We start from the raw sequence: 11,534 nt of genomic DNA on the forward strand, positions 1-11,534 counted from the left end.
ATTCCTTCAGGCTTAATTAACTCTCTCTAGCTCTCTGTCTCCTTTGATCTTTATCTCACCACTTTTTGTTTTTGCTCTCTCTGTGTCTCGTTTTTGTGTGTGTGTGGTGCAGTACTTTGAGGGATGGAGTTGGCCAAGAGAGCAGTGGTTTTGGTGGTGTTGATGGTGGCTTTGGGTGGAGTGGTATCGACGATGGGAGAAGTGTATAAGGTTGGCGAGGCTAATGGGTGGACAAACACAGCCCAGTTTAATTACAAGGCTTGGGCTGCTGCCAAGACCTTTCACGTCGGCGACACCATCCGTACGCTTCTCTCTCTTCTTTCGCACATAAACTTTCTTTCAATTTTGTTGCTATACTCTTCATGTTCTCACTGTTGTAATTTTTTTCGCACATAAGTCCGGACACTGCACATAAATTTGTGTACGTAACATTGATAATATGAGGGTTTTTTTTTTTTTTTTTTACAAATTCGGGCAAATGTCATTGTATAGTATAGGTTCTAATTTTTTTTGCAAATTAACGATAAAATCTCTATTGAAGCAAGAAAATGGCATCTTCCTATATATTGGCAATCTTATGCATGGAAAGCGGGATACTCATTATCAGTTCCAAAAAATAAAAATTTATCCTCATAGTTTCTCACAATACTTTCCAGTTAATGACCATTACCAGATAAATAATTCATTCTGCAATTCTTAGGTTGCGTTTTTTAAACTTATTAGTCTAAAACTTATTTCGGTATTTTTTACTTTTCGTAACTTTTTTTTTAGTTTTTCGTTGTAATTTTTGAGGTTAATCGCTTGCCCCGATGAGATGAATTGAAAAAGTATAAAAATATAGACCGATTTTGAAAAAATTTAAATAAGACAACACTTTAGACAAGCAAGACATGTCTAAAGACAGATGTTTGATATTTTTTTTCGTCTTTAGTAATTTTTTTTTTTTGCTTTTGCTCATGATTTTGTATTTTTTAGACTTTTCTCTTCGAGAATGATGATTAATTCAAAATACATCATGTGAGTTTAACAAAAATGAAAAAAAAAACTTAAAACAAAGAAGAAAAATAACACTGTCTTTGGTTTGCAGTTTTGAGATTTTTTTTATATAAAAAAGTTCTATAGGTTTGCGTATTTTTCATCCTTAGTAAATTTTTTTAACATTTCAACAAACTTTTTTATTTTTTGAATGAGGTACGCTATGTACATCTAAAAAATAAAAAATAAGTAAAAAATTTGACAAAAAATTACTAAAGACGAAAAAAACAGTCAAAATTTTTTAAAAAATAATTTCTGAAAGAAGAACCAAACAAAATGTTAAGTATTTACAAGAATGGATTCCATTGGTCTTTGACATTGACTTTCCATAATAAACAGTGTTCCAGTACAACAAGCAATTCCAGAACGTGGTTCGAGTGACCCACAAGAACTTCAACGCGTGCAACGCCACAACCCCGTACCGCACCCTCGACACCGGAAACGACTCCTTCGTAATCCCAAGGCACGGCCACTTCTACTTCATCTGCAGCCTCCCCGGCCACTGCCAATCCGGCCAGAAGGTCGACGTCAGGGTTCCCGAAGCTTCTCAGCCGCCCTCACAAGCACCGACGTCGTTGTCGCCTTCCCCCTCCCCGTCGGATTCTGATCATAAGAGTGCCTCCCCTCTGCCACTGGCCAAGGGCGGGTTCTGGTTGTCCGCTGTGGTTTTAGCGCTTTCTGTTTCTGGGTTTGCTTATTAATTTAGGAATGTTTCGGATTTAATTTGAGTATCGAATTTTTAAGTTTGGGATCTTTGCATTCTTTTTGATAGGTAGTAGCTAGGAACATTTTGGTTTGATTTAAGGATTATTTATGGCGTATTATTTGTTAACTGTGACTGGAATCGTTAGATTGAAATAAATTTTTTAGTTTTATCCTTGTGTTGTTGAAACATCACGTGACATTAATATAAGTGTCTCAACTTCAGTATAAAATAAATAAAAAAAACATGTCAATTTTTTAGATGATTAATATTGCAGCTCCCATTGGCCACGAACATGGGTGAAATTTTATTTTTTTGTTGATTCTGTTGCAGGGCCTCTTGGATACCCTGTGAGTTTGCAACATGCATTATCAATATCATCTGTTTGTTGCTACAGTATTTTTTTGTGACTCCTGTTTTTAAAAAAAAGATATTGAATTAAAAATACTACTTAGTTCAGTTACTATAGAAGATATAGTTCAGTTACGATAGAACATTTGAACAAAAAATCGATACATGCACTCAAATAAGCCGAAAACGGTGGTGGGAATTTGATCGACAACATGTTACTCTTCAAACTTGTGGGTTAATTTCAATTTCACCGCCATAAGAAAATTCTTAGAGCCAAAACCGAAGGTTGGCAAGGTCCTGAATTAATTGAAGCGCTCGTAAGTTAGTTCGGACATTCTATACGGGAAAAAGGATCAATTCTTTTTGCCATTTATGAAACCAAGTAAATGGTGTTATTATAATTAAAAAAACAAGAGGACCACAATGAGTCATGCCTGGGATTCCTGCACAGAACATGCATGTCTAGCAGTTACCTTCATTCGCTTGGCGGATGTCTTCAAAACAATTGGAAGAAGATAAGAGTTGACATTCAAGAAAAGAGCTTGTCAACTGACTCTCATTTGGGGGATAGTTATTCCTTTTAGAATGCACGTTCCTTCATTTGTTTATGAACCAAACACAGGAATAAACATTCCATTGGAATGGTAATTCCATTCTGAAGTTTATTCCGTCCAACCAAAACGCACCCTAAGTGTTGACATTGAAGAAAAGAGCTTAGTATATTCCATCGGAATAGTAATTTCATTCCAAAGTTTATTCCGTCCAACCAAAACGCACCATAGGTGTTGACATTGAAGAAAAGCTCTTGTCAACTAACCCAAGGTGACGCCCCCTGCAACCCTCTGAGGGTTAATTAAGACCAAAATCTAGAGAGTAGAGAGTCTAGCTAGCTAGAGACACATGCATCATGTTTATTTATGCCTTTATATGAATAGCAAATTCTGTAGTCCTTTGAAATATTATGGCTAAAATTGATGCAGATCGAATGTCAACTAGGAAAACAAAACTATTTACTAATTTAGTTTAACTGTGACGAAATTTACATCTATCCGTGGCACCAGTCATTTCATTTGGCATCGATTCGCTGGCCAACTGTCGACAACAACTTGGATCAATTTACCAACTTAGTACAGTATATACGTATATGATCTCTCGGTAGTATCGTAACTTGGGCATTTTGGATTTATCTGTTAAAAAAAAACTGATCTTGAGGCCTCGATCGTGCTCTGTCATTCTTTTATTATTCGCTCTGTTAAGGGTTCAGAGCATTTTCCCTTGTTACGTTGATAGTCAACTTTTTACTTGGGAAAAAAAATATTTGTCAAATTCTAAGGTATAACTCAGTAGGTAGATGAATAAAAGAACAGAATACAACCATTATTAATGATTACAATTGTCCTATTTTTTCTAGGGTTGTAAAAAAAAAAGGCAAACCCAGTGCACTAGACTCCCGCCACTCTGAGGTCTGGGAGAGGGTTGATGTTCGCAGTCTTACCCCTACAAGCAGAAAGGCTATTTTCGCGACTCGAATCCGTGACCTCGAGGTCACAATGAAACAACTTTATCGTTACGTTAGGCCCGCACTTCTCGGGTTGTGCGATGGTTAAAAGAACTGTGCATGAGGATTATCAAGTTGCATGGATTTTTCTTTCTTTCGTCGAGACGAACATTTAGTTTAAAACTCTTTACGAAATTTACCAACTCCTAAAATACTCGCTATCTTAAAATCAATATTTGATTATTCGAACAGAAAATCTTCTTTGCGGACCATTTCGTAAAGAAAGCTTTACGGAGGCCAATCGCGCGCGTTCAAAGTGTCTTTGGACGGTCCGGATTGAAAATTAATTGTGACCAGTCAAAATTGAAAACGAATCTCAGCTATTAATTGCGCAAAAAGATGGCTGAGATTGCGCCGCTCCGTGAACAGATTGTTCACGAAGCCTTCGTGAATAAGTTTCTCTTATTGGAAACACAATTCTCCTTCTAGCATTAACAGCACAACCATTAATTGAACTCAGGTTTCAACTAAACAAATTTCTCTACACCAGCAGCAGTTAATTTACCTTCATTTTTTAAGTTCTAATTAAGCTTACAACCGGAGCCATTTTCTTCTGTTAATTAATTTTATTATTCCTGACTTACGATGGTTATCGATCTACTAATAATTTTTTTAAGTACATTTGTAAATCGTTTGTTTTGGCTTTCTACATCCACTATCAACGCACTATTTCCTCTGCGGGTTGCTCTCGGTGAAATTTTGGGATTTATCAAAGAACCAACGCTTGTGTGTTTGCATCTAGGAATGTGATACCCCGATGTCTGGCCCGGCGGTCGATCAGCTTGTACACACCTCAAAGGACTATGAAATTAATGATCGAACAAACTCTCAAGTGATTTTAAGATTCGAAATATTTGATCCTGTGAGATCAAATGTGCGACCTCACGGAAGACTGAGGTTATTTCATTTCTCGTGCTCACCTAGCTAGCTAAACCCATTTGGGTTGGAATGTGAAAGCTTTTTAGGAGAAGTTTTTGGGAGACGATCCTAACCGTCCAAACTAACAAACTTGCTTTGAACGGCTTAGATTTATTTCCTCTCGTCCCCCTCACCAGTCATCCCACCACTCTTTCTATTCTTTTCCTCTCTCTAATATCCGGACCGTACAAAACATGTTTAGACGATTGAAATCGCCGACAGATACCTCGTGTGTGGTACCGGCCGGCACGCAAAAAAGTTCTCAGCTTTTAGTACTTTTTTTTGTTGTTGTTGTATCTGTGGAGTCATTTTGACAACTGTGGACTGTGGAGAAGTACAGTATTTTTTATTGTTTGACGAGAAAATTTAACAGCCATGAAAGCAAACCGAGTAAAATTTACTAAGCTCGACGGACTCGACCCGACAAAGAAGCCGGGACTGGCGCATCCGCACCAGAATCCTATGAAAGCAACGCTCAGCTGCACGTGCATCACTGGCAGGATAAATGAGTTAGACTTGGAGTTTAATATATATTACTGACAGTAAAACTCAACTGAAATTAAAAAAAAAAAAATTTAATGGTCTTCCCTTAATCCTTTAATCCTCTATCGCATTTATGTTTCTGCAAATATTCACATTCTTAAAGACATTCAAAGAAAAAAGTATTGAAAAACCGACCATCACAATTCACAAACAATTCCAAGAAGCTTTAAAAGAAAGAATCTAGGGGTACGTAACGCCACGATTAAAAATTAACGTCTAAGAGAGACGAAATGGAGGAGTTGGGCAAAACGGACTATTATGAAGTCCATCCTGAGTTCATTAGATGATGAACGAGGATAAACAAATGAGCTCGAGATGGACCGTATATATAAGACTCACAGAGTCACAGTACCTTGTTAGGTTTTTCTTACACTTAACACCCGTCTAAAAATGAATATCCGAGAACCTTTAGAAATTCAATACATGTTGCTCACATTGAACTTATCCACATTTTACTTGTTTTTATCACCCTTTTTTTTCCCCCTAAATATCGAACGAACAATGAGGTTGTAGTTAACATCTCCTAGAAAATAAAATGCCAGCTAGTTATAGTAGAGTAACTTTTATAATTGTACCTTATTTTTTGGAGTCTTCTTGCAAGTAAATTACAGTACAATCGTACCATTTCCTATGTAAAAAAATGTCCACGTACGCCGATATTTGTGTATATTCACGCACAAGAGAAAAATGCAACAGTTAAAATCAAAAGAATGTAAAAAATCACTACCATGTTAACGGGAATTAAGATCCTCTCATATAACCTTCACGTGAAGGTAAAATAGGACCCATCTTAGTCCAATTTGATGATCCAATTCGTTCTTTTAATATACCTAGATATGTTCATCGGCACTACAACAAATCACATGGATCAGACATTAGTAAAGACATATTCGAATCTTATTAGCCGCAAAAAAAATAAATGGTCAAACACTGTTTGATTATACTTTGTTCGGGCGAATATTAACATGCGATCAAACTGATTTTTTTACATAGCTTATGAACACATTAAGGGTTACAAAATGTACAGTTAAAATCACTGAGACTATGATAAATTTTATTTGAGGTCACAGGTAGATCACTTTTTTTTTATAATTGGATATACGGGGGTCATCTTGCGCGCATCCCGATTAATTCTGAGCTCCCAAAATTAAGAACTGAATAAATTCTTCAATAGCCCAAAAGTTTGAAACGTTTCTCCAGTTCAAAACCTCTTAGGTACTATCAACCTCTTTGGAGACAATTCATATAGAGCTTCGCTCTTCCTATAATAGGGCTTCCCACAAATGGACGGTAAAATTAGACTCTCAGAATTTGTTCAAGTACGAATAACAAGTAAGCCGGCCCGGACAGTTGAGTGGAGTTTTAAAAAACGAAACGAGCAACATGTTAAGGAATCCGCGCCTATATATAACTACTAGCACCCCAAAACCTTCCACACTCCCCTCCTCTCTCACTCTCGCTTTAACTGTGTCTAGCAGGCAGACTTGAAGAGAGAAAATCACAGAAAGTGACTGTTTTAGAGAGAGAGAGAGAGAATATAACTGAGATTCACACTCACACACAGATTTCGTATGCCATTAATGCCTCTCAGTAAGAAAGTGTGAGTACGCCAGACGTAATTGCTTTTTCACGGATTTTTCTCCTAAAAAACATTCAACGTCACTCCCCCTTCAAACTGATCCTTCCTCTTCACTGTTCCTCCTTCGTTTTCTCATTCTTGAAAGAGAGAGAGAGAAATGGACCTTAGTACGTTGACGCAGGAGATCTTCTCAAAGCTCGAGCAGAAATGGCTCTGCAACGGCGAGGACAAGAAGACGCGAATCCTCAGCATCGACGGCGGCGGAACCACTGGCATTGTCGCCAGCACCGCCTTGGTACACCTCGAGGACCAGATCCGCGCGAAAACCGGGGACTCTAACTCCCGCATCGTCGACTTCTTCGACATCGTCGCCGGTACCGGAGTCGGCGCTCTCCTCGCCGCAATGCTCGCCGCCGACGACGGAAACGGCCGGCCTCTCTTCACCGCTAGAGACGCCGTCAAGTTCCTCACTGTGAAGCAATCCGACTTGTACAAGCCCGTAACCGTCGGTATTTTTCGCCGCAAAAAGAGGTTTTCTGGCAAGAGTATCGATAACACGTTGAAGGACGCGCTGAGGAGAGATGACGGCAAGCCGTTAACGTTGAAGGACACGTGTAAGCCTCTCCTTATCCCCTGCTTCGACCTGAAAAGCTCTGCGCCGTTCGTTTTCTCCCGAGCCGACGCGTCCGGGTCACCGAGTTACGATTTCGACCTCTGGAAGGTCTGTCGTGCAGCGTTGGCGACGCCGTCCATGTTCAAGCCGTTTAATCTGAGTTCTGTCGACGGAAAAACCTCGTGCTCCGCGTTTGACGGCGGGTTAGTTATGAACAACCCCGCAGCAGCCGCCGTCACTCACGTTCTGCACAACAAACGTGATTTCCCCTCCGTTAATGGCGTCGAAGACCTGTTAGTCCTGTCTTTAGGTAACGGTCCGTTATGCAACCGCTCTCAGTTCGAAGCCCGTCGTAACGGCGACTGCTCAACGGCTTCCGTTGTGAATATTGTTCTCGACGGTGTGTCTGAAACCATCGACCAAATGCTTGGGAACGCTTTTTGTTGGAATCGCGCAGATTACGTCAGGATTCAAGTAATTAGATCTCTACTTTCGCTTTATTTTATTTAGAATTATTTGTGCTGTTTTTAATAGTAGGAGTACTGGACAATTGAAAAAGTAAAAGAAATATAACGAAAAAAGTACAGCAAGTTAATTTAGTAAGCAAAAAAATAAATTGAAATATTTTTTCATTTCAAATATCGACATGATTTTCATTCAAGATTTATGTTTTTAATCTTTATTAATTTCCCTCATTGACATGGAATTGAAAAATAAATGTTTTCACGAAATTTAAGAAAAAAATAAAATTAAACCAATCCAAAGAAAATAACTACTTGACAATGTTAAATTCCAACTTAATAAGATTTTAATATGCGTTTCTTATTGTTACATGTAGTTACTGGCCATCTGAGATCCTTTGTACCCATTTATTGGTGTACACATGTATCAAATGGATTGCAGCTACGAAATCATGTAAAACACAATTATGTGATTGCAATTTACTTGGTACACGAAAGGATCGTGTGGAATTTTATAACATGTGAAATTATTAAACGAGATCATGTGATTGCAATTCACTTGATTTACGAGTACACCAAAAATTGATTACGGAGAACGTTGAGCCGTTACTACATAACGCGGTTTAAAACACGCAGGCAACTGGCACGGGAGGCGCGGAGCCGATGATGATGGAGAAGGTGCTGAACCAGAGAGGGGTGGAGTCACTGCCGTTTGGCGGGAAGCGGTTGATGACGGAGACAAACGGGCAGCGGATCGAGAGGCTCGCGCAACGGCTCGTTGCATCGGGAAAGAGTACGAGCCTGCCACCGAGCCCGTGCAAGGAGACGGCAGTTACTACGCAACTCCCTAACGGCTGTTAGTCAACTCCCTAACGGCTGTTAGGTTTTTGTACTTTTTTTTTTTTGTAGTTTAACCGTTGTTGTTTGTTCTGTTAGAAGTCAGAAGAACCTTCCTCGGGTTCATTATTAAAAGTCTCCTGTCCCAATTTTAAGTACTATAATTAAGGCTTTTTAGCGTTTAGCATTTCGTGTAATTTTAAGTGTTGAGTATTGTACTCTTTTATCCATGACTTAATTAAGGCTTTTTTCTTTTTTCATTTCTTGAAGTTTGACTTCTTGTCATCGTTTAGCGTTCTGTTTTATTCTGTTTAGAGTTATTTGCTCATTTTTATCTCTCCTACTGCTCCTTACCCCTTCTGTCCCAAATTGTCGTGCTTGTTTTTTTTTTTTTGAACCTTTCAAATAATTGTTTATATTTCACAATTTATACTAATATTTTTTATGATTTCGGAATTCTTGTTTAACAAAATTAATTAAAATCTATCAAATAAGATCTATGCTGAATATAACAAATATTATAAATTTAAAGATTTAGACAATCTTTTGAGAGATCCCACATGCAAAACAATTTGGAACGAAAGGAGCGTATGACAACATTTTATGCATACTTTGAATTTTAACATGGAAAATAGAAATCGAAAACTTCCCTGGAGAACTACTTAGGCCCCGTTTCCACTAATTTTTTTTCCTACATCCTTTTGGCTTGTTAGGGTTGCAAACAAACCGAGTTGCTCTCGTGGTTCAATTTGTTAAGGCTTGACTCGTCTAGTAATCCAGCCGGGCTCGACACTCTAAAGCTCGGCTAGCTCGGTACATTGGTAACTTTAGATTTAGATTCGGAAGAGAAAATGATCATATACTGATGCTTAATTTGGATATTGACATCGGGATAAAGATCCGAATAGAGATATATATAGTAGTAATTAATAAAAATCATAACGTACTGTCTATATCTTATTGTGCATTTGTAGGAAATTAAACAATGATAATAAGTTAATAACACATCCATTTATATATACACATTAATTCCTCTCATTAGTGTAGTAATAGAGTAGATTTTCGAGAGATGGCGCATTAGTTAATATGCAAATTATGCGATGCTAATATTTTCACTAGTTTTAACGAAGGGAAAGATTTCCCATTCTCTCCAATAGAAAAAGCATTAATTCTACTTCAACGATTATTAATTGGGAGTAATTATTCACCGCTCCGGGGTACCATGAGGTACCGTATTTTTCAAGGTACTCCTATCGGTAATTTTTTAGAGTAAAACGCCAACACTTCACTCTTTTATTGAGTTGCTAAGAGATAAAATGACTCGCGCGTGTTACGCTAATTCATTGACTGAGAGTATCAAGTGTCCTGTATTTACTTTGAGAGTAACCAATAATAAGCTACTCCTTTGTGAGTAGTACATTGAAGTTGTGGATGTGCATGTGCATTCACCGCACAGCACAGCACTGCGCTGTGCGACATCCGAACTCTCCGTTTGGCAATTTAACGGTTCAAATCTTGTCTTCATCGTTTAGCATCCGAGACATTCATCGCTGAGATGAAATCTTAACCAAGGGACTTGAGAACGGACGACTCGAATACCGCACAGCACCATTCTCCGCTTCGATTCAATCGATCTGAGGGACTATAAGAACACGTTCTGCAAAAAAGTTTTCCAAACTCCAATCTCCAAAGTCACCAGTAGTACCGCCTACAAGAACTTTTTTTTAAAAAAAAACAGCAAAATAAATTTTATTAATCTTTGATGATTACAAAGATTAAAAGGACAAGGAAAATGGCAACAAATTGTGCCAAGTCCGAGACCTAATCCCTTGATTATCAAGATGCCAACCAAGAAAACACCCAAATAGACAGGTTCATACAAACATATGGAACACAGCCTAAACACCTAAAGGCTTAAAAGCCCAGACACCTCACCTACTGCCTACAAGAACTGAAGTTACGAACTGAAAATTTACAAGAAGAGACAAGACCCGGCCCCTTCAAATTAAAGCCAGCCCTTGCACATGATTTCCAACAGCATGGCCAAGGAATTAAATCGAAGCAATCGAATCCAATGGGTGAAAGGGATATATCACACTCAAAACCAACATCAAAAGGGAAACCTAACTCTGAATCTATCTTTTGAGGCTCAGTGGTAGTTTTTGATAGATTTAAAAAAGAGTACTCCTACTACTACTTCGTTCTTGTGATGGAGAATGTTGGCCATGAGCAGTGGTTTACTTTTAAACCCATTTTGTAATCAAGTCTGATCATAATATATATAGTATCATAATATTGCGCACCCAACTTTTTTCTAATAAGATGTGCATCTGTTTATGTAACTTTCGTGTATATGCGCGATAAGAAATTAATCTAGGCTTCGTCTTAGCCTTTCGAGCTCGTTTTCAAGACCAAGATCTCAACTTAGTTACATTGGTTAAACTCGTACACGTGCCAAAATCACATTTCACAAGCAATAGACGAGCATGAATTTTGTTAATTTATGTTCAAGCACTCAATGCGCTAAACCAGCTAGCTCGACTTATTTGCATCCCCAATCATATTTGAATTGGATGTATAATCTCCCAAATTGTACCACTAGAGAAGTGCACTTTTGAATAGGGGGTGGAGTTTTGGGGGAGAACAAAGTTTTCAGCCTTTTGTAACCCAAAAATTGGAAGTTTCCTTCCCTAGCTTATATAAAAAGATAGATGGAGGCTAGTTTTTTGGCCTTAGATATAGAATAGAATCTATTCTTATGATCGAGGCTATATATGTGTTAAGATCCCGAGGCAACAAACCCAATCTAACTGTTACACTTTTATGGTTACAGTATTTATGAAGAGATGTGGATGTGAGAGGAGATTGAGCACTATGATTGGAGATAAATTTCCACACACAATAATTGCATTTTTTTAACGACCTTCAATATTGAT

General features: G+C 38.1%; 2 protein-coding genes across 2 annotated transcripts; both read left to right on the forward strand.

Annotated features, from left to right (window-relative positions):
- Nucleotides 1-8: 8 nt before the first annotated feature.
- Nucleotides 9-1,749, forward strand: LOC131335133 (mavicyanin-like). Its single transcript, XM_058370355.1, has 2 exons — nt 9-301; nt 1,375-1,749. The coding sequence occupies exons 1-2, from the start codon at nt 124-126 to the stop codon at nt 1,734-1,736; spliced, it is 540 nt and encodes a 179-aa protein (XP_058226338.1). The 5' UTR covers nt 9-123; the 3' UTR covers nt 1,737-1,749.
- Nucleotides 1,750-6,547: 4,798 nt separating this feature from the next.
- Nucleotides 6,548-8,858, forward strand: LOC131336277 (probable inactive patatin-like protein 9). The gene is made up of 2 exons (XM_058372069.1): nt 6,548-7,774; nt 8,398-8,858. The coding sequence occupies exons 1-2, from the start codon at nt 6,845-6,847 to the stop codon at nt 8,620-8,622; spliced, it is 1,155 nt and encodes a 384-aa protein (XP_058228052.1). The 5' UTR covers nt 6,548-6,844; the 3' UTR covers nt 8,623-8,858.
- The last annotated feature ends 2,676 nt before the right edge of the window (nt 8,859-11,534 follow it).

This window comes from Rhododendron vialii, chromosome 1a (assembly GCF_030253575.1).
Source record: "Rhododendron vialii isolate Sample 1 chromosome 1a, ASM3025357v1".
In the NCBI taxonomy this organism is placed as follows: Eukaryota; Viridiplantae; Streptophyta; class Magnoliopsida; order Ericales; family Ericaceae; genus Rhododendron; species Rhododendron vialii.

Coding starts and splice junctions, on each gene's coding strand:
- LOC131335133 (XM_058370355.1), top strand. CDS start 124: ATGGAGTTGGCCAAGAGAGCAGTGGTTTTGGTGGTGTTGATGGTGGCT. Junction 302..1,374: donor TCACGTCGGCGACACCATCC/GTACGCTTCTCT, acceptor CATAATAAACAG/TGTTCCAGTACAACAAGCAA.
- LOC131336277 (XM_058372069.1), top strand. CDS start 6,845: ATGGACCTTAGTACGTTGACGCAGGAGATCTTCTCAAAGCTCGAGCAG. Junction 7,775..8,397: donor CAGATTACGTCAGGATTCAA/GTAATTAGATCT, acceptor TAAAACACGCAG/GCAACTGGCACGGGAGGCGC.